This window comes from Podarcis gaigeae (genome assembly GCF_964106915.1).
Source record: "Podarcis gaigeae genome assembly, chromosome: 10".
In the NCBI taxonomy this organism is placed as follows: Eukaryota; Metazoa; Chordata; class Lepidosauria; order Squamata; family Lacertidae; genus Podarcis; species Podarcis gaigeae.
The window spans coordinates 66964019-66985509 of record NC_139686.1 but is presented as its reverse complement, the minus strand read 5'-3'; the positions used below and the strand labels follow the sequence as shown (position 1 = coordinate 66985509).

The 21491-nt window shown below is 44.9% G+C and overlaps 1 protein-coding gene across 1 annotated transcript in view; it reads left to right on the top strand.

Moving 5' to 3' along the window:
- Positions 1-21491, top strand: part of ABCD2 (ATP binding cassette subfamily D member 2) — a 49862-nt gene that overhangs the window by 9549 nt on the left and 18822 nt on the right. The window contains exons 3-5 of the mRNA XM_083701487.1: positions 2145-2266; positions 11704-11872; positions 18427-18521. Coding sequence (XP_083557613.1) covers positions 2145-2266; positions 11704-11872; positions 18427-18521 — 386 coding nt within the window. The remainder of the gene's footprint in view (positions 1-2144; positions 2267-11703; positions 11873-18426; positions 18522-21491) is intronic.

The following is a 21491-nucleotide window of genomic DNA, read 5'->3' as shown; positions in this document are numbered from 1 at the left end:
GTTCTTCATTTTTAGCATTATGTTTTTGAATAATCAATATGCAATATAAATAATTGTAAATTTCTGTGTCACCTTGGGAAGGGCAGCTTATAATTATCATAAATAGATATATACAGTGTGTATAAGAATGAAGCCTTAGCTTCCTTAATTCTTCTTTGACTTTCTAAGGCTTCCTAAATTCTACTTTGATGACAGGTTGGTTTGTTTTTTTACACGCACATAATAGAATTTGCCTTCAGTCAATTGCACTATGGATTATGTTTTATTTTAATGATAATTGATTGTATTCCCTTCTGGAATCATTTTGTATGATGAAAACAGGGACAGAATGAACAAACAAATGAGTGAAATCTTTTTAAGACATACAAACAGGAATCATGGGGCATTGGGTGACAAACCACTGGGTAATGGCAAAGCCGGAGACAATTGTTGTCATTCGTTTGCTCATGTTATACTATTTGTATTTATTTTTATATAAAAAATTCTGTCCCACCCTTCTGGTCCCTATGGTGGTACTCAGGGTGTCTTGCAACAATTTAAAACCTTACTGTCCTTTAAAAACAACACATGTGTTTTTGAAATCCACATAATCGTGAATCCCTTCCTGAAATTTCAGTTTTATATTGTAAAATGCCCTGTGATCCTTGGATGAAGAGCTGTATAGAAACTTAATAAATAATAATAATAATAATAATAATAATAATAATAATAATTCAATTAAAGTTCAGTGAAAATACAACAGAAGCAGAGACATGAACCACACTTTTAAAATAAAATATTAGGTGCTCAGCAAAGAAAAAGACTGACAACCTTTATAAAAGTCTTCACCTTCTTTTCTTCTCCTTCTTCTTTGGCGACCACTCATAGCCGAATAAGATGGTCTTCCATAAACACGGTCTTAACAATGAGTCTGTAAGTGACGCTGGAGGCCAATTGTATCCACACCAACCAGCACATGACAACTAGAGAGTGGCTTTTTTACCCCTGCATGGTACATGGTTTTTGGTGCACCTCAAAAGCCCTATCTCTTGCCACAATCAGTTGTGCTCCACACTAAGAGGAGTGGAGGGAGCAGGTAAATTGATAAAGCAGAATGTATTCTTTTGGGTATTTTGGATCCGTTGCCTTTGGGTCAAAGCTTTATGACCCGATAGTTACATGGTCCTCCAAGGAAGAAGAAGAAGAGTTTGGATTTGATATCCGCTTTATCACTACCCGAAGGAGTCTCAAAGCGGCTAACATTCTCCTTTCCCTTCCTCCCCCACAACAAACACTCTGTGAGGTGAGTGGGGCTGAGAGACTTCAGAGAAGTGTGACAGGCCCAAGGTCACCCAGCAGCTGCAGGTGGAGGAGCCGGGAAGCGAACCCAGTTCACCAGATTACGAGTCCACTGCTCTTAACCACTACACCACACTGGCTATGTGTCAATGCCACCCAAAATGTGTGTAGTATAAAAGTGCCCTCGCACACACGTATGTATACCAGAGCATGCACACACACACACACACACACACACACCATGATAGGCTGAGGAATTTGGATCCTTGGCCCTAGATGGAAATCGTAGCACAATTTTGACCGCACACAATTTCCCCCACATCCTTTCCCCCTGCCAACTGCAGCAGGTACTTCACCATGTGACCCAAATGAGATCGGTAGGACTGCATTTGTTTTTGCAGCTGCTGCCACCAAAGTACCAGGGGTTTTCAGGGGTCGTATCAGACCACGCATTTGCCACCTGATTGTAGGGTTTTAAATGTAGCTAACCGTGCTTTGAATTATGCTGAGATGGAAATATGAAATCCAGTTGCCGCAGTCTCCAAAACTGTTCTTCCAAAACCGGAATTACTCAAATGCTCTTGTATTTTTGATGACTGCATAGTGGGGAGACTTTAGGCAGATGCTGCAGTTTCCTTTTCTTGAGTGTGCTGGCAAGAGAAGGAGTATTTGTCAAGGTCTCCTTGACACGCTGCTGCTGCCACAGGACCGTTCTTTGAGTCAGGATTTGGCAACTGCGTTTGACTGATTCTGATTTAACTACACAAATTTTGCCCACATCTCCTTCTAGAGAAGTTTCTCTTTAGTGGAGTTAGACTATGCTTCAAGTAGGTTTGCTCTAATTAAGATTTCTTTATTTCCTTTAGAATTAGAAGATGGTCAGAAACAAGCGATGGTCAGCGAGAGGACGGAAACCTTCACCACTTCAAGAAATTTACTGGCCTCTGGAGCAGATGCCATTGAAAGGATTATGTCTTCTTACAAAGAGGTACTGGATGAAATATGCTTGACAGCAAAAATAATAGCAATTGGGGTTTTTTTTTGGGGGGGGGGGACGTAAACGTAGTCTAAAATGCAATTGTGTATACCCATTTGAGGGAGGGTGGGAACAGGAAATCCGGACAAGATTCACAGGAAGCTTCAAAAGTTCCTCGATATAGTCACTATTAAATCCCAAGGTTGTTTTTTTTAAAAGCATTTGTTGTGTCTACTTTTGAATACAGTCGTATCTTGGATCCCAAACGCCCTGGAACTCAGACGTTTTGGCTCCCGAACGCCGCAAACCCGGAAGTGATTGTTCTGGTTTGCGAATGCTCTTTTGGAACCCAAACGTTCGATGGGGCTTCCGCGGCTTCTGATTGGCTGCAGCCGCTTCCTGCAGCCAATCAGAAGCTGCGATTTGGTTTCCGAACGTTTTGGAAGTCGAATAGACTTCCAGAATGGATTCCATTCAACTTCCAAGGTATGACTGTATTTCTTATAATGACCACAGATGCAAGTCTTCCTAAGGAATAAATAGACTTGAATCCCAAGTTGCTCCTCTATTCACATAAAGTGATTTTCACCAACCTCCCCCTCCATCAGCAGCTTCCTGCAGGATATTTCACACCATTCTCAAGAATTCTCCAATCCATCCAGCCACCACCAGCAGGGGGATATGAGATAGGGAACTCCTGTTAAGTGAATGTAAATAGCTTGGGGTTTGGGGGATGTATGCCGCCTGGAGTTTTTGAAATACTGCTTTGTACATGCAATTAGAAAGGAAGGCTGGGGTCCAAATTATAGAGACTATCATCGGGGGAAGGGTGAGTTGCCACCACAGCCACTGTACACAGTGGTGTAGCATCAGTTGCTGGTGCCCAGGGTTGGTGGGTGGGTGGGTGCGGGCGCTGGGCGGGGAGGGCGTCAGCCCATCCGATGCTGCTGGAGCGACCCCATCCCCCCCAGAACAAAGTGGGGCTGTGCTGCGCCACCTGCCCAGGGGGAGCCCAGCCGGCCGACACAGCCCTTGACAGGTGGAGAGGAGCACCAGGCCAGGCTGCTCTGGGGTCGCTTGCGTGGGGGCACCTGCCCCCTCAAAAATTGTGTGCCTGGGGCAACGCCCCCCCAGCACACACACATCCCCACGCTGTGCCCCTGACTGTACATGCACTTCAGATTTAGCAACATCAATATATTCATCATCAATCTTTATTACGGTCCAGAGACCCAACAAATCGTTACAAAGCAATACACAATTCATACAGCCTACCTCCAGCTTAAACAAGTATTTTGTTCCGGATATAGGGATCGTTGGTTCTTGCAACCACCGATAAAAACTTTGCCACTGCTAATGTTCTAGCGTTTGTCCAGTCTTCCAATAGGAGCCTGACATAGTGAGCCTCTGATTTTCCCGGGAAAGGTACCAGCGAGGGTAATATCAGTTCAGCGCTGGCTTGCTCATATTTTGCACAGTGCAGCAAAATATGTTTTAAGGAATCGATGTCTTGAGCACAAGAGCAAAGTCTGTCCTAGTAGGGAACTCCTCTCAACCTGCCATCCAACACTGCAGAAGGAAAGACGTTTAGTCTGGCTTTGGTGAAAAGCCTTTGATAGTTTGGACTGTCAGGTTTTTAATGTAAGATGTTAACTTAAAGACATGCCCATATTGTACTACTGCCAGCGGCCTACAGACTGTGTGTGATCAAGATCGCAAGTCACTGTGTGCATTATCCCATAATCTTTACTTTAATGTCTTTATGGTGCCTTCATAACCCAGGTAATACAGTTGGGGGAGAGGGTGACAGACCAATAGAGGTAGCTTTTTTAGCCATGGTTTTCTGCCATTTGCTGACAAATTCCTCATTGGTCAGGGGTTGGTACAAACCCTTCCCTAGATCAAACACTGAAACACTGAAATCCATTGTGCCAGTGAGAGTTCTTGTAGTGGCTTCCACTAGTGTACTGGGTCACCTCAGGTGTTTCTGTGGAGTGAATGAAGAATTTGGCTCAATCTTACTCTATACAGGCAATGTTTTAATGTAAGTTAAGATTTGCAATCTACAAGTCCAAACTTAAGTGCCAGAGACGGTTAAAAACTGTGTGTTTATTTCCCAAGTTGGTTTATATTTCTGCAAGTTCTTGCTGTGAAATAGATGTCCACATTTTTATTATTTATTACTTATTCATGATGAAACCAATACTATGCAATGTAATACTAGAGCTACACGTGCAGGTTTACAAGTACAAATCTGTTGAATTGTGTAGAATGTTCCAACACCAGGCTCCTCATTTTTTGCCAGGACTGTTTTTGAACCCAGGTTGCTTGGGCTAAAAGACAACTCAACCTTGCATCTCGAACTGTCATCATTTCTGACATGTTTGAGATGGCTAGCTGTCATGATTTTTAAACTGTATTTATTCGTTGTTTAAATGGCCAATCTGGGCTCCTTCTGGAAGAAGAGGCAAGATGAAAATAAATAATAATAATAATATTCAGTGCAAACTTTTGAAACAAATGCCAACACCTACTCGGTCTGGTTGAGCTTTCAAATAAAGAGTTATATGTGACTTTTTTACACCAGGATGTTTCAGGGTGTTCATCCAAGTGTACATGGGAACACACATTTCATTGAGAACTGTGCAGGGTAGGGTTATATAGTTCACAAGACAGGTGAGCAAGCAGGGACATTATAGACACCTGGTAATGCTATGATATCAGGTGACTCATTTTTCCTTTCCAGTGTGGTGGGCTGTGCTAGAATGGAAAATCCTAGTACAGCTCAGCAGGCCTTGAAGCTACTCCTCAGACATAGAATCCTTAAATTGTGAGGTGAATTAGATAACCAAGAGTTTTGTTTGTTTGTTTGTTTGGTTGGTTGGTTGTTTCCCTCTTGGTCTTCGCTTCAGCCGCTGGAAGCGTCCTGGCCGCCATTTTGTCTCAGGCAACGGCGGGGGAAAAAAATTAGATAACCAAGAGACGTGTGGTGAATGCGGTGGAAGTCTTTTATAATATTTTAACTAGGATTTATATATTGTAATGTTTGAAGTATGAATTTGGAATTCTTGATTATGAAAAGCATTTTTTTTCTTCATTTTTTGTTTCTTTCTTTTATTTTTCTTCTTTCTTCTTTTCTAGTCTGCATTCTGGAAAATTGTATAGATAAATGTTTTTATGTACGGTCAAGTATTGTTTCTATTTATTTATTTATTTATTTATTTTGCAATATTTAATAAAATTTAATTTTTTTAAAAAAAGAATCCTCAAATTGTACACCTGGATGGGACCCTGAGGATAAACCAAGTCCCTGCAAGGCAGGAATATGCAGCAGTCCCATACAGGGATTGAACCTGCAGCCATGGTTTTATCAGCACCACACTCTAACCACCTGAGCTTATCCAGGCTTTAAAGCATGGGTAGGCAAACTAAGGCCCGGCGGCCGGATCCGGCCCAATCGCCTTCTAAATCCGGCCCACAGATGGTCTGGGAATCAGCATGTTTTTACATGAGTAGAATGTGTGCTTTTGTTTAAAATGCATCTCTGGGTTATTTGTGGGGCATAGGAATTTGTTCTTTTTTTCCATTTCCAAAATATAGTCCGGCCCCCCACAAGGTCTGAGGGACAGTGGACCGGCCCCCTGCTAAAAAAGTTTGCTGACCCCTGCTTTAAAGCTTGATCGGCACCAACTTCAGGCTTCACTTTCCTCTAGGATCAGCTGAGATTGGCTGGGAATCTCGGCAGGGCTGCCAATCTCAGCAGATATCTTACTATCTTAGCAGAGTGTCTGTGGCAGGACCTTTCTGTAATGTTTTAGTGTCACTTCCGGTGACGAAGGCAGAGGCATCTTCTCCCTGCATGAACCCCCGATCCCCACCTGTGTTTTAATTGGCACCTAGCAACCTAGCAGTCCTGCCAACCTAGCAGTTCGAAAGCACGTTAAAGTGCAAGTAGATAAATAGGTACCACTCCGGCGGGAAGGTAAACGGCATTTCCGTGCGCTGCTCTGGTTCGCCAGAAGTGGCTTAGTCATGCTGGCCACATGACCCAGAAGCTGTATGCCGGCTCCCTCGGCCAATAAAGCGAGATGAGCGCCGCAATCCCAGAGTTGGCCACAAACTGGACCTAATGGTCAAGGGTCCCTTTACCTTTACCTTTAGGAAGACATAGTGGCAGCTAGTGGAGAAGTCCCGGCCCCTGCTGCTTTAATAGAAAGCACCATGGGGAGAACAGGACAGGAAACCTACTGCTGCCCTCACAAAAGGTGGCATTTTAATTGTGTGTGTCGCTTTTTAAGACGCTGTTGCTTCTGGCCACTTATTATTAATAATCAACATTATCATTCTTATCCTGCTCATCTGGTTGGGTTATCCCACCCACACTGGGCAGCTTCCAACGCATGTAAGAACAAACCGTATTGGCCTGAATATAAGCCTCACTTTTTCCCCAAATTCCGACCATGAACATTTAAAGTGTGGCTTAAATTCACAGCCTTACAAAAATTGGCTTTTGAGATATCACTGCTGAAACAGACATACGGTAAAATGGAACGGGTGTGAGTGCCTGTGGAATTTTAAGGGAGCGGCTTATATTTGGGTGTTGTCTCTGTCTCTCCCCCCCTCCTTGAATTTTAAAGCTGCGGCTTATATTCGGGTGCTGGTTATATTTGGGCCAATACGGTAACAAAACATCGAACATTAAAAACTTCCTGATAAATGGCTGCCTTCAGATGTCTTCTAAAAGTTGCTCTTTACCTCCTTGACATCTGATGGGAGGACGTCACTGCTGAGAAGGCCCCCCCTCTGCCTGGTTCCCTGTATCCCTGTTACAGTTCCCTGCCTGGTTCCCTGAATGACAGTGGTGGAGATGCTCCTTCAGGAGCATAGGCTGTTTAGGGCTTTAAAGGTCAGCTGCAACACTTTGAATTGTGCTTGGAAACATACTGGGAACCAGTGTAGATCCTTTAGGCCTGGTGCTATACAGTGGTACCTCAGGTTACAAACGCTTCGGGTTACAAACCTCAGGATGAGAACAGAAATCGCACAGCGGTGGCAGCAGGAGGCCCCATTAGCGAAAGCGTGCCTCAGGTTAAGAATGGTTTCGGGCTAAGAACGGACCTCCAGAACGAATTAAGTTCGTAACCCGAGGTACCATTGTATATGGCCCCGGTGGCTGCTCCCAATCACCAGTCTTAACTTCCACATTCTGGATTAATTGTAGTTTCTGGGTCACCTTCAAAGGTAGCCCCACGTAGAGCACATTGCAGTAGTCCATGCAGGAAATAACCAGAGCATGTACCACTCCGGCGAGACAGTCAACACCCCGGCTCCCACCCAAACTGGCAAACCAGTTTGGGGACACACACACAGGTTACCAGCTCCGTTTCAGGGCACAGAGAGCTCAGTACCAGCGATGAAGCCCAAAACTTCTGCCAGCCCTCAATTAATTTATGGAATTTGCCCTGAGAAGACCTGCTGATGCCCGCAAGCTTATATGGCTTTGGAAAGTGGGAGGGGACCTCTGGGTTCAGATACACTATAGAGTGGTACCTCGGGTTAAGAATTTAATTTGTTCTGAAGGTCTGTTCTTAACCTGAAACTGTTCTTAACCTGAGGTACCACTTTAGCTAATGGGCCTCCCGCTGCTGCCACCGCGCGATTTCTGTTCTCATCCTGAAGCAAAGTTCTTAATCCGAGGTACTATTTCGGGTTAGCAGAGTCTGTAACCTGAAGCGTCTATAACCCAAGGTACCACTGTACCTTTGAATGCCAGTTGGTGGGAGCAGAAACAGGAGACAAGTATTGCTTCAAGCCTGTGTTGGCATCCTGGTGGCATCTGGTTGCCCACTGTAGGAATCTGAGTTCTGGGCTAAATGGATTTTTGCCTTCATCCATCTTGCTGGTCCAGATGTTTTGGCCTACTTCCTTTCTGCCACCAGATGGAGACGGCACATTACAGTTTGGGGTTGTCATAATTTGTGGATTGGGAACTCTCCAGCTTTCAGAATCTCTCCCCATCGCACACCCCAGAAATTTGGGTGTGGTTTCCTACGTTTTTGGAAGACAGGCTGAGCCAGGGCCAAAGGCATAGGAATAATTTCAGCCGCCGTCTATAACAGAGGCATCGTGGAAGAATCAGATAAGGAAGTGAGGGCCTGAGTAGAGTGAGCCAACATTATTCCGGTGAGGGTGGATGGGATTTGCATTCAAACATTTTCCTACACACAAAAATCCAAGCAACTTCCACGGCATCTTCTTTCATTGGGGTCAAGACACAACTGAATGATTCTGTTGTAAAATTGATGTGTGTGTGGGAAGTGCTTCCACATAGATGTTCAGGGTTGAATCAGCAGGTCTGGTTCACTTGTGTTTAATGAGGTTTTCACGCAACACTGTCATCTAATCCTTGTCATTCACCATCTGCCTTGTGAGGAGAAATAAGAGGCTGATGGAGGGAGGCACAGGCCTGATCCAGCCAGACTGCTAATGCCTCTCTTGGGCAGATGGTAATCCATTGGGATACTGTGAGGAGGAGAAAGGATGTGCAGGAAGCAGACACCAATAAGGTCTGCTCTAGCAGAACTGTTCCCTCCCCACAGCCAACATTAAATGTTATCTCATGTTTTTAGTCCATAAAAATTGTAAATTGACTAGGATGCCTTAGGCGGAAAGGTGGTAAAGGTAAAGGGACCCCTGACCATTAGGTCCAGTCGTGGCCGACTCTGGGGTTGCAGCACTCATCTCGCTTTACTGGCTGAGGGAGCCGGCGTACAGCTTCCGGGTCATGTGGCCAGCATGACTAAGCCGCTTCTGGCGAACCAGAGCAGCGCACGGAAATGCCGTTTACCTTTCCGCTGGAGCGCTACCTATTTATCTATTTGCACTTTGACGTGCTTTTGAACTGCTAGGTTGGCAGGAGCAGGGACCGAGCAACTGGAGCTCACCCCGTCGTGGGGATTCGAACCGCCGACCTTCTGATTAGCAAGTCCTAGGCTGTGTGGTTTAACCCACAGCGCCACCTGCGTCCCCGTTGTTGTTGTTGTTGTTGTTGTTATTATTATTATTATTATTATTTATTTATTTATTTCACTTGTGGAGCTTCTGTCTCTTCTCAGACTGCAAAAAGCAGTCTTTTAAAAAGAGAATGGAAGAATTGCACCGTTTTCACTATGTAGATGCCTTTAGCACTACTTGTCAATCTTTTTAAAATAGCTGGGTTTAGACATGGGCAGGGATGGATCAGGAAGGGAATTCATCTCTATTTAACACCCATTCATTATAACCCTTGTGGTGGGTACCATTTTATGACCCCGTTTTTGTTTTGTTAAAGTCAATCTTTCAGTTATCATTCAAATTATTTTCTAGTTAAAGAGAGGTGTATAAGATTGCAACACTGTGGAATTCGACTTGTGCAGCAGTATAGGATTAGAACAGCAAGTTGTTGTAGCGCTGGACATCTCTCTTCGTTTTCTTTTAAAGCCAGAAAAATCCTACAGCCGTATTTAATAATCAATTGCAAAATAAAAGCAGGGATGTAAAATGGTTACAGTGGATGCATGGTGTGCTGAATCTGGCTGCACCTACAGCAGCAATGGCATTTTCAGAACATTGCAGGACATAGACATAAAAAAATCACAGTATGCTTGAAAGTGTGTGCAATAGTAGTCTGAATGTTGTTGTGTTTGACCTGATATGTGAGCATGCATGAGTGTGTGTGCATGCACACATGCATTTAGATCAGGGGTCAGCAACCTTTTTCAGCCGGGGGCTGGTCCACGGTCCCTCAGACCTTGTGGGGGGCTGGACTATATTTTGAAAAAAACATACTGTCAGGACTGCCGCTAGGTCCCAGCTCACAGAGGACCAACGCCCAGTGGATATTATATACAAAAGTCTTTATTGAAGTTTAGTTTCCATTTCCAAGCTCTGGGCGCGCAGGCCCACGTCTTAACGCTAGACCGGCTAAGTCCCCTCTGACTCACTGCTCCACCCACACCAGTTTAAGATTCTAGCCCGGCTCCACCTCTTGCGCTGCTCTTTCCTGCGTTGGGTCCTTCTGCCCTCTGGGGTTCCCTCCTTCCTGGACTCCTCTGACGCGGAGTCTCCTGAGTCTTGCCCCTCCCTCCGGCGGGCTTTAGGACCTGGCTCCCTTCCCGGGCTCCCCGCTGTGCCGCGCTCCTGTACATTTGAACTTGGCGCGCGCGCCCAGCCGGTGACTTTCCTTCTGACCGTTTCCCCGCTTCCTGATGTGGGTGTTGCCAAACCTGACTCCTCTCCTCCCTCTGGTGGTGAGGACACTGGTCCCGACTCCTGGGACTCCCCCTCCCCACTGCGCTCTGGTGGAGACGCTGGCCCTGATCTCCAGCTGCTGTTCAGGGACTCCCCGCTGGCCCCTCCCTCTTGAGGTTTCTCCCTTGGAATCTCCCTTGCTCTGGCCACCGGCGCTCCCTTCTGTGAGTCCTCCGATTCGCTAGAGAGGCTTGTGGAATAACTCTGGCCACTGTCACTGCCTGCGCCCCCCTCGTACTCCTCCTCCTCACTCTCCATTTGCTCCCCCTCCTGTGTCTCTCCTTCTGAACCCCTGACACATATGAATGAATTCCTATGCCCCACAAATAACCCAGAGATGCATTTTAAATAAAAGCACACATTCTACTCGTGTAAAAACACACTGATTCCCAAACCGTCCACAGGCTGGATTGAGAAGGCGATTGGGCCGGATCCGGCCTCCGGGCCTTAGTTTGCCTACCTGTGATGTAGATGAATTGGGGAGTCCACAACAGACCATTAATCCAGTTTTCGTTCATATGCAAAATTCCTCCTTCAAATAACATCTCAAGCAAATGTTTCCGAAAGGGAAGGGGGGAATAAATTGGTAAAAAGGCATCAAGCCCTACTTTTAAATCAAGCAGTGGTGTCCTGACCCTTGCCTAGAATTTAATGTTTACTTGTGCATCTGAAAGTGTGTCTTTGACAGGCAAACAGGAGGGCATTAGGCCTAGAGTTGCTTTCTGTATCAGTCACCAGATGCTGGTTGAAGCCAAGTGAACGGCGTTGCCTTTCTCTAAGAAGCTGGAGGTTATTATTTATTGAGGTTGTTATTTATTCCTTGAGGTTGTTATTTATTGGTCCACAAATCACAGACAACTTAAAACTGCTGAAGTTTCTCCTGCCCCTGCCATCCAGTGATTTTCAGGTGGTGATATCATCATACCCTACAACCGCTAAGAAGCTGAACTTCTATAGGAAGCTCCTATCCTTAGGAAGAAATATCTGAATGCCCATCAAAATAGGATTCAGTGCTTTCATGGAATCATCTTGTTCCCCTGGAATAACAGAACACAATGCACATTACACGGTGGTATACTTGGTAGAGTAAAAGCACGTGCTACAATAATTCGTCAGCACAGTTCTGTTTTTAATCTTTGCAATCATTTACCGTTTTGCAGGTCACAGAGTTAGCAGGCTACACAGCTCGTGTGTACAACATGTTTTCAGTCTTCGATGAAGTGAAGAGGGGCATTTACAAAAGGACAGCTGTTTCTCAAGAATGTGAAAGCAACAATAAGAAAAGAGATAAAACAGAGCAACATATCGACGGCCCATTGGAAATCAAGGGTAATGAATGATGCATTTTTAATTTTTTTTTAAGATTCCTCTTTAACAGCTTGCAATTTGAAATTGAAACCCTGGGACAGCTATTTAAACAAAACTATCCACATAATTCGTTCCTTTTGCCTAGAATAATAGATCCTGGTACCTTCTGGTCCCAGCTACGCATATTCTACATCCAACTCTTAACTTTTATAAACTTTTTTTTCTGTGAGATGCTAAAGGCTGATCTGTGCATTTAATAATAATAATATTAAAAGCAACATGGTACCTGGATCCTGTAGCTGCACCATTTCAGATGGAAGGTGACATACCTGAATACTCCACCACTTCAAAATCCTCCTGCACATGGAAACATAGTATGTCAGGAAGATAATTCTAGTTTAGTATTCTCTGTGATAGAATGAAAAACGTGGCATTGCATTTCAAACTTTCACTTTTCCACTTTGGTGCAATCCCAGGAATTGTATGCGTACATTTGCGTGAAGGTCTTCTGCTAATGGAATTCCTATATTTTCATTCATCTCTCCCTTTTTCTCTGCATGCCTGTTACTTCTCATGGTATGCCTTGCTGCTTGCCTTCTAGTAACCCTCATCTAATACATATTTTATTTCCTGGCTTATCCAGAAAACTTCCTTCCCCGTTATCTCCCTTCTCTTTAACAAACCTTAGTAAATACTCTTTTCCTGTTCATTGCTTCCAATGCATACACTTCCTCCCCCCCAACTGATTTTTGACTGCCCCTCATTCTGTCTATTAACATGTATATTATTTTGGGGGTCATCTTGCTTGCAGGATTGTTAAACGATGGCTTATAAGGTGCTGCCAAATATGTATTGAATTCCACAGCATCCTAGCATGTTGTGAAATAGGGTAGGATTGGAGGACTTACACAAACTAAGAGAACTTGTTGTTGTTTGGTCGTTTAGTCGTGTCTGACTCTTCGTGACCCCATGGGCCAGATCACGCCAGGCCCTCCTGTCTTCCAACTGCCTCCCGCAGTTTGGTCAGACTCATGCTGGTAGCTCGAGAACACTATCCAACCATCTCGTCCTCTGCCGTCCCCTTCTCCTTGTGCCCTCCATCTTTCCCAACATCAGGGTCTTCTCCAGGGAGTCTTCTCATGAGGTGGCCAAAGTATTGGAGCCTCAGCTTCAGCATCTGTCCTTTCAGTGAGCACTCAGGGCTGATTTCCTTAAGAATGGATAGGTTTGATCTTCTTGCAGTCCATGGGACTCTCAAGAGTCTCCTCCAGCACCATAATTCAAAAGCATCAATTCTTTGGCGATCAGCCTTCTTTATGGTCCAGCTCTCACTTCCATACATCACTACTGGGAAAACCATAGCTTTAACTATACGGATCTTTGTTGGCAAGGTAATGTCTCTGCTTTTTAAAATGCTGTCTAGGTTTGTCATTGCTTTTCTCCCAAGAAGGAGGCGTCTTTTAATTTCGTGACTTCTGTCACCATCTGCAGTGATCATGGAGCCCAAGAAAGTAAAATCTCTCACTGCCTCCATCTCTTCCCCTTCTATTTGCCAGGAGGTGATGGGACCAGTGGCCATGATCTTCGTTTTTTTGATGTTGAGCTTCTGACCATATTTTGCGCTCTCCTCTTTTACCCTCATTAAGTGGTTCTTTAAGAGAACTTACTGAAAAGTAATTTCTGGTTCTGCTGTGAGGTTTCAAATCGTGTGCACTTTTCTAAATTGTAACCACATTTTCTGGTTAAGTTTTGTGTTCTGAGGATAGTACTCCCAGCTCTCTGTCAAAGTCCATGAGTTGAAAATTACAACCTTTTTATGTAGGATGGAGACTGTAAAGGAGACAATCTTGACTTTAGATATTTCTAACTACAGCTCAGATAGGTATTTTACCCTATACCATTATGTTTCCTTCACTTCTCATGATCAAAAGTGTATAATAAATCAGTTATATAGCCCACTACTGTATTGTAATTTACAATTATAGTAAGGGACCCGGGTGGCGCTGTGGGTAAAACCTCAGTGCCTAGGACTGGCTGATTGTATGGTCGGCGGTTCGAATCCCCGCGGCGGGGTGAGCTCCCGTCTTTCGGTCCCAGCTCCTGCCCACCTAGCAGTTCGAAAGCACCCTTAAGTGCAAGTAGATAAATAGGTACCACTTCATAGCGGGAAGGTAAACGGCGTTTCCGTGTGCTGCGCTGGTGCTGGCTCGCCAGAGTAGCTTCGTCACGCTGGCCACGTGACCCGGAAGTGTCTCCGGACAGCGCTGGCTCCCGGCCTCTTAAGTGAGATGGGCACACAACCCTAGAGTTGGACACAACTGGCCTGTACGGGCAGGGGTACCTTTACCTTTACAATTATAGTGGCAAACAACAATGGGGGTTAGGGAAGGTCATTCTATAAATACATTGTCAAAAGTGTGGCTATAGTATGCTGCTACTGCTTTAGTCGTTCCCTGGTTACAAATCTGGATTATTTAAAAGCATATCTGAACTCTTGTTAATCTTCAGAGAATTGCTGCCAGACTTTATAATGAATCTATTGTTTATTTTACATTAGGAACAATAGTTGAATAGTTTTCAGCTATTTGAAACAGTTTTAAGTCTTTGAGAAAAGGTATTGCATTCATTCAGTGATACATTCTTGCGATGAAGAAGGGTTTCAGTATTTAGGTTAGACATGTGGATTCATATAAGTTAAAAAAAAAAGTCAAATGGCTTCGCCTTTCTTAGTACTTTCTGAACAGTTTCTGCTCATCTGTAGCGAAGCGTGCTTTGGATATTGAAATACAATGATAAACCAGTGAATTCAGAAGCTAGAGGCTGGTTTCAATGTAATGTTTAAGATCATATTCACAGAGAGAAGCAGCTGTGAGACTCCTGTTTAGCATTAGGTAAGGCAGTGTCCTTCACATCCAGCCAAAAGGAGACAGGCTAACCTTACTGTGGCCCAACAAACAACACCGTATTCCTGTTAATGGCTGGAAAGAGCGTTCCTGCTCCATCTGCTGGGACTTAAAAGAAATAACCATGCAGTGTGCTTTAATGCTGTTTAATCACCCCTAATACCATTCATTCTCTCTAATGCTAAGTGAAGGTGAAGCCAAGGAGTGCTTTGCAGACTTAGAAGATCCTGAAAGGAGAAGGGTGGGTTCAGAAGTTGTGTTGTAGCCTAGGGCTTGCCAATCAGAAGGTCGGCGGTTCAAATCCCCGCGACAGGGTGAGCTCCCGTTGCTCGGTCCCTGCTCCTGCCAACCTAGCAGTTCGAAAGCACGTCAAAGTGCAAGTAGATAAATAGGTACCACTCCGGCGGGAAGGTAAACAGTGTTTCCATACGCTGCTCTGGTTCGCCAGAAGCGGCTTAATCATGCTGGCCACATGACCCAGAAGCTGTACGCCGGCTCCCTCGGCCAGTAAAGCGAGATGAGCACCACAACCCCAGAGTCGGTCATGACTGGACCTAATGGTCAGGAGTACCTTACCTTTACTAAGAGTTTTAAAGTGTAATGGCTGGTGACCACACAGAGCAAGGGGTAGCAAAAGATGTTGTTGAACGATAGTTTCCATCAGTCCCAGCCAGCATGGCCAATGGTTAGGGGTGATGAGCATTTGGAGGGCACCACATTGACTATCCCTGACAGAGGCAAGAGGATTTTTGCCGCCCTCCAGCAACTGCTTGGGAATAGAAGGAAGTGACAGTAGTTTCAGCGCTTCAATTACTCTTGGCCAGAGGCTACAGATGCCTGGTCTCTGTGGGGTTTAGAGCTAACGCAATATAAAGTTTTAAAATGGGCAATAAATGTTTCTGTGCCTCTAGCCTCCCAAGCAGTGGAGATAGAGCAGTTGCCAGCTGCCTGTAAAGGGGCCTTTAACGGCTGTTCGTTCCTTTTATTTGCGTCCCGTTTTTCTACACAACAAATCGTGCTCAAAGCGGCTTACGACAAAGAAAACAAGAACACATTTCAAACAGACACCGCAAAAACAGTTTCATAATAACACAGTGAAACAACAAAGGAACTGCAGCAAAACATAGGAAATCAACATAAGCAAATATAGAAACATAAAGAAAGCCGCATTTCAATACTATGGTGCTGTTCAACATGCAGCCAGCATCCCATAGTACAAATAACAAAGGAGCTTCACAGTTTTACCTTTGTCCAGTGTTTCCCAGCCTTGGGTCTCCAGCTGTTTTTGTTTTTGTTTTGGACTACAACTCCCATGATCCCTAGCTAGCAGCCCCAGTGGTCAGGAGTGATGGGAATTGTAGTCCAAAATCCAAGTTTGGGGAAACCCTGCCTTAGTCCTAGAAACACGTGACCCGTGATGTTGCTCAGGGTCCCTCTCCTGCAGCCACTTGCATGGCTTCCAGGGGCAAGGAGTGGAGTAGCTACAGACCTCCCTCCCTTGATGGGAATCAGCAAAATTCCATAGAAGGGAAATGAGGAAAATGACACTCAGGTGTCTTATTCTGAATGAGAACGACCCGATGGCCTGAACACAGGGGGAATAATATCAACCGTTTGTTGATCAAGAAACTCTAAAGGAGGAAACTCCATATTTTCAACACAGCTGTAAGCAGAATTTGAAAGTTATGTTTGAGGAAGCATAATAATGCATGTTCATCACATAAAACATTCTCAGATGTGGCTTTTTCCTCTGTAGGTTCCTTGCTCTTGGAAGCAGGGAGGTTTTAATTTGATAGCCTGCAATCCTAGTGAATATACATTACACCTTTCCCATCTGGTAAAAGGTAAAGGGACCCCTGACCACTAGGTCCAGTCGTGGCTGACTCTGGGGTTGCGGCGCTCATCTCGCTTTATTGGCCGAGGGAGCCGGCGTACAGCTTCCGGGTCATGTGGCCAGCATGACTAAGCCGCTTCTGGCAAACCAGAGCAGTGCACGGAAACGCCGTTTACCTTCCCGCCGGAGCGGTACCTATTTATCTATTTGCACTTTGACGTGCTTTCGAACTGCCAGGTTGGCAGGAGCAGGGACCGAGCAACGGGAGCTCACCCCGTCATGGGGATTCAAACCACTGACCTTCTGATCGGCAAGTCCTAGGCTCTGTAGTTTAACCCACAGCGCCCGCGTCCCTTTCCCATCTGGAGTTGGTGGCAAAAACATAGAGTAAATACTGCATACCGTATTTTTCCGTGTATTGGACGAGGTTTTTTTGACACAAAAATCATGTCAAAAAACTGGGGTTGTCCAATGCACAAATAGTGGCATGGTGAGGGCGAGATGCGGCTGCGCGCAAGGAACGATCTGGGGTCACTGGCTGGCGGCGCACAGCTTTCCCCAATGCTGCTGCGTGAGGGAAACACTCCCTACCTGCGTCCGGGAAACGATCTTTTTTTTTTTTTTGCATAATTTTTATTGAGTTTTCCATATTTCATACATTTTCATTACACAAATCCCTAACTTAAAACATTGCTTACACAAAGCATCGACCTCCTTCCCTCCTTCTTACTGACTTCCACACATCTTTTACCAATTCTTCACATTTCTATTGCCACTTTTTAACCTTATATCTATCTTTTAACGTTCACCTTCTTGTATGTGAATCAGCTCCTTATTTTCACATTACCAAACTTTTCAACTCAGACCTACAAACGTTTTCAAATGTTTACAGTTTTCTTTCATATAAAATAGAAATTTGCTCCAGTCCTTTTGAAACAGTTCAATCGCGCAGATGAAGCGATCTAGGGTGTGTTTCCTGCTCACAGCTGCGTGAGAGGAGAGGCTCAACAACTTTGGGCCATCCCCACTCACTTTCTTAAAATTGAGCCCCTCAAAATAGACGGAAAAGTACGGTAATACGCGTTTGCTGTTCTTCTACTTTGTGTATGAGTGACGTCCGTGAGGTTTGTAGAGATGACCACCAGCTGAGTAACAAAGACTGAACGTAACAGCCAGCTATCACAGAAAGTGTGGTGTTTTTCAATGATGATGATGATGATGATGATAAAATAAATTTTATTTATACCCCGCCCTCCCCAGCCAAGACCGGGCTCAGGGCGGCTAACAGCCGATATAAAAACAAGCTGATTGAAATACAACTTAAAAAAACAAGATTAAAATAAAACAAAACATTAAAAGGCAGCCTCATCACAGGAGGAGAAAGGAAAAAAGAAAGAGGGGGAGGGAATCAAATTGGCTCCAAGCCAAAGGCCAGGCGTAACAACTCTGTCTTACAGGCCATGCAGAAAGAAATCAGATCCTGCAGGGCCCTGGTCTCATGAGACAGAGCGTTCCACCAGGCCGGAGCCAGTGTTGAAAAGGCCCTGGCTCTGGTTGAGGCTAATCTGACTTCCTTAGGGCCCGGGACCACTAGGGTGTTGCTATTTATGGACCTTAAGGTCCTCTGTGGGGCGTACCGGGAGAGGTGGTCCCGTAGGTACGAGGGTCCTAGGCGTTTCACAGGAAGGTCGTCCACCAACGATCAATGCATGTATAAGCATCCATTGATCTGATGATGCATGAATAAGCCCTTCCAAGACTGACAGCTTTTTGTCTGTCTTCCTGCACATGTGTGTGCTTCACTAACATGTTGTATTTTTTGTTTGTTTTACTTGCAGGAAGAGTAATAGATGTTGATCATGGAATTATCTGTGAAAACGTTCCTATCATTACCCCAAATGGAGATGTGGTGGCGTCAAGGCTAAACTTCAAAGTAAGACAATGTGCAAGAATCTTCCGACTGTGGCCACCACAGTTAGCACAAATGCACCATGAAGTTCACGTACCTTCTGTTAATTAATTGGACAACAATGTAGAAAAGAGGGGGAATCAAGCAAAGCAGACATAGTGACTCAACGCTAGAAGCAGATGCTTACAGTTTCTCTGACTTTAGTAAACAGGGAGACAGGATTCCCCTTCTCATGCTGCGGCCCACACATTAAATCAATGTGCAGAGGAAAACAGGCATCTATTGGTCTTTGCCCCTGTCCATTGCAGAGATCATGAGAAAAGACTATACATGCATGTAAACTATTACACATCTAGGAACAGTACTTGTATTAAGGAGCCCTTGCCATGTATACAGGCCCCGTGTAAGTACAGTCCTTTTTCTTGTTCCACCCAATGAGTGGATCATAGAAGTATATAGCCGGAAGGGACAGCAAGGGTCATCTAGTCCAACCCCCTGGAAAGCAGAAATCTGTTGCCTAATGTGGGGCTCAAACCCCTCACCCTGAGATTAAAAGTGCCGTGCTATACTGACTAGATAGATAGATGAACTTTATTTGCATTAGCCAACCGCCGTAGCAACATAAAACAAGCAATATATACAATTAAAAAACAACAACAATGGATAAAAAGGACCATCAAATGACCATCGTTCAAATAGTGGCCCTTAATCTCATTGCACCCTCGATAAACCTAATAATAATAATAATTTATTATTTATACCCCGCCCATCTGGCTGGGCCTCCCCAGCCACTCTGGGCGGCTTCCATAGAAACCAAAAATACAGTAAAATATCACACGTTAAAAACTTCCCTGAACAGGGCTGCCTTAAGATGTCTTCTGAATGTCAGGTAGTTGTTTATTGCTTTGACATCTGCTGGAAGGGCGTTCCACAGGGCGGGCGCCACTACCGAGAAGGCCCTCTGCCTGGTTCCCTGTAGCTTTGCTTCTCGCAATGAGGGAACCGCCAGAAGGCCCTATCCACCTAGCAACCTTTGCTGTTGTCTGACCATTCTGATCTGACAACAGGAAGAACTATGTGGCCTCAGATGGGCGGTCTCGCATGGTAAGTAGGAGTGAGGTGATGATCTCATTCCTCAGGTCTTTATAAAGGGGGCAAGACAGGAGAACATGAGCCACTGTTTCCAGAGGGGCAGAGTCGCTTCTCAGTTGGAATCCTTCGGTTTCTGCCCTCAAGTACGGCAGAGGGCATCACATCCAATCTGGCCAATGTGAAGGCACGTCTGTATTTTGGGATAGTTAATTTATACAAATATGGTGCCAGGGAGTCAAATTGGGGGGGGGGGAGGCATACCAAGGGCAGCGCTTCTTCATAATGTCCAGATTGTTCTGTTGCTCCAGGGTCCTTCAGACGCTGTTCATTTAGTGATTTCAGCTATACTGACTAAACTATTGGGAATTGGGTCACTGGCACACAGGCCCTTAGCTTAAGGACAAGGCCAGTTGCTGCAGTTCTGCCACCCTCAATGCATTGATTTAAATGTGTTGACTGGGATGTGCAAAGAGGGCTAGAAAGTGAGGACGGCCTTTTTCCATTATCATGCCATTTCCAGGTTAAGAACGACAGCTGGAACGCTCAGAGCACCTAGGAGCTACTCTTGGGTTCCATTGCTACCGTTAGATGTCCTATCTTTGCCTCCTAAGTAGACAAGCAGTGCTGCTTCTTGCCTTAAAAACATTATCAAGTCAAGAAAAGAGTATTAAAGTTGGGTGAGTGCTCTACTGCTGAGACAGCCTTGAGACTTCAGAATCCGTGGTCCTGAGGGCCAGGAAGATGGGAATGCATGCTTGATAGAAGGCTGGAAGTATTAACAGAACCTACTGGGTCTGGTTTTTGTTTTGTTTCTTTAGTTACTGAAAATAATTTTAACTAGCTTGTGTATACTATTTTAATCTATCCCATCCTTCTGGGCCGGTTGATAGCATACATTCCATACATACATTATTTCTCAGCACATTTAAAGCACACAGATTCCTCCAGAGAATCTGTGAAAGGATTGTTCGTGCTGGGAATTGTAGCTCTGTTGAGGGGTGAACTAGAGTTCCCAGGATTCAGGTGGGCTTGTGGGTGTGCTTGATGTGGATGTGGCTATTCACTTAGATTGACAGTAAGAAGTTAGTTTTTCTTCACTTTCATCCAGACACCTTTACTGACACCTTTAATAAAATAATGATAATATTTGTAACCAGCCCATCTGACTGAGTTCCCCCAGCGACTTTGGGCAGCAGCTTCCAACATATATAAAAACGTAATAAAACATTAAATATTTAAAAACTTCCCCTTCAGGGCTGCCTTCAGATGTCTTCTAAAGGTTGTATAGTTACTTATCTCCTTGACATCTGATGGGAGGGCGTTACACATGGTGGGCACCACTACCTAGAAGGCAAGTGGCCAGATTCGACATAAGGCAAGGTGTCAGCCTCTACTTTACTCAGTAATTGTGAAAAACAAAACACTATGGGGATTTCCCCCATATACTGTGGGAGAAGAAATGTGTTCTGAAATTCTCACTTCACCAAAAGTGTCAGCAACCTTTTTTAGCCATGGGCCGGTCTACCGTCCCTCAGACCATGTGGGGGGGCAGACTATATTTTTTTTGGGGGGGGAGAACACATTCCTATGTCCCACAAATGACCCAGAGATGCATTTTAAATAAAAGCACATATTCTACTCATGGGACACGGGTGGCACTGTGGCTTAAACCACTGAGCCTAGGACTTCCCGATCAGAAGGTCGGCAGTTCGAATCCCCGCAACGGGGTAAGCTCCTGTTGCTCGGTCCCTGCTCCTGCCAACCCTGCAGTTCGAAAGCACGTCAAAGTGCAAGTAGATAAATAGGTACCGCTCTGGCGGGAAGGTCAACGGTGTTTCCGTGCGCTGCTCTGGTTCGCCAGAAGCGGCTTAGTCATGCTGGCCACATGACCCGGAAGCTGTC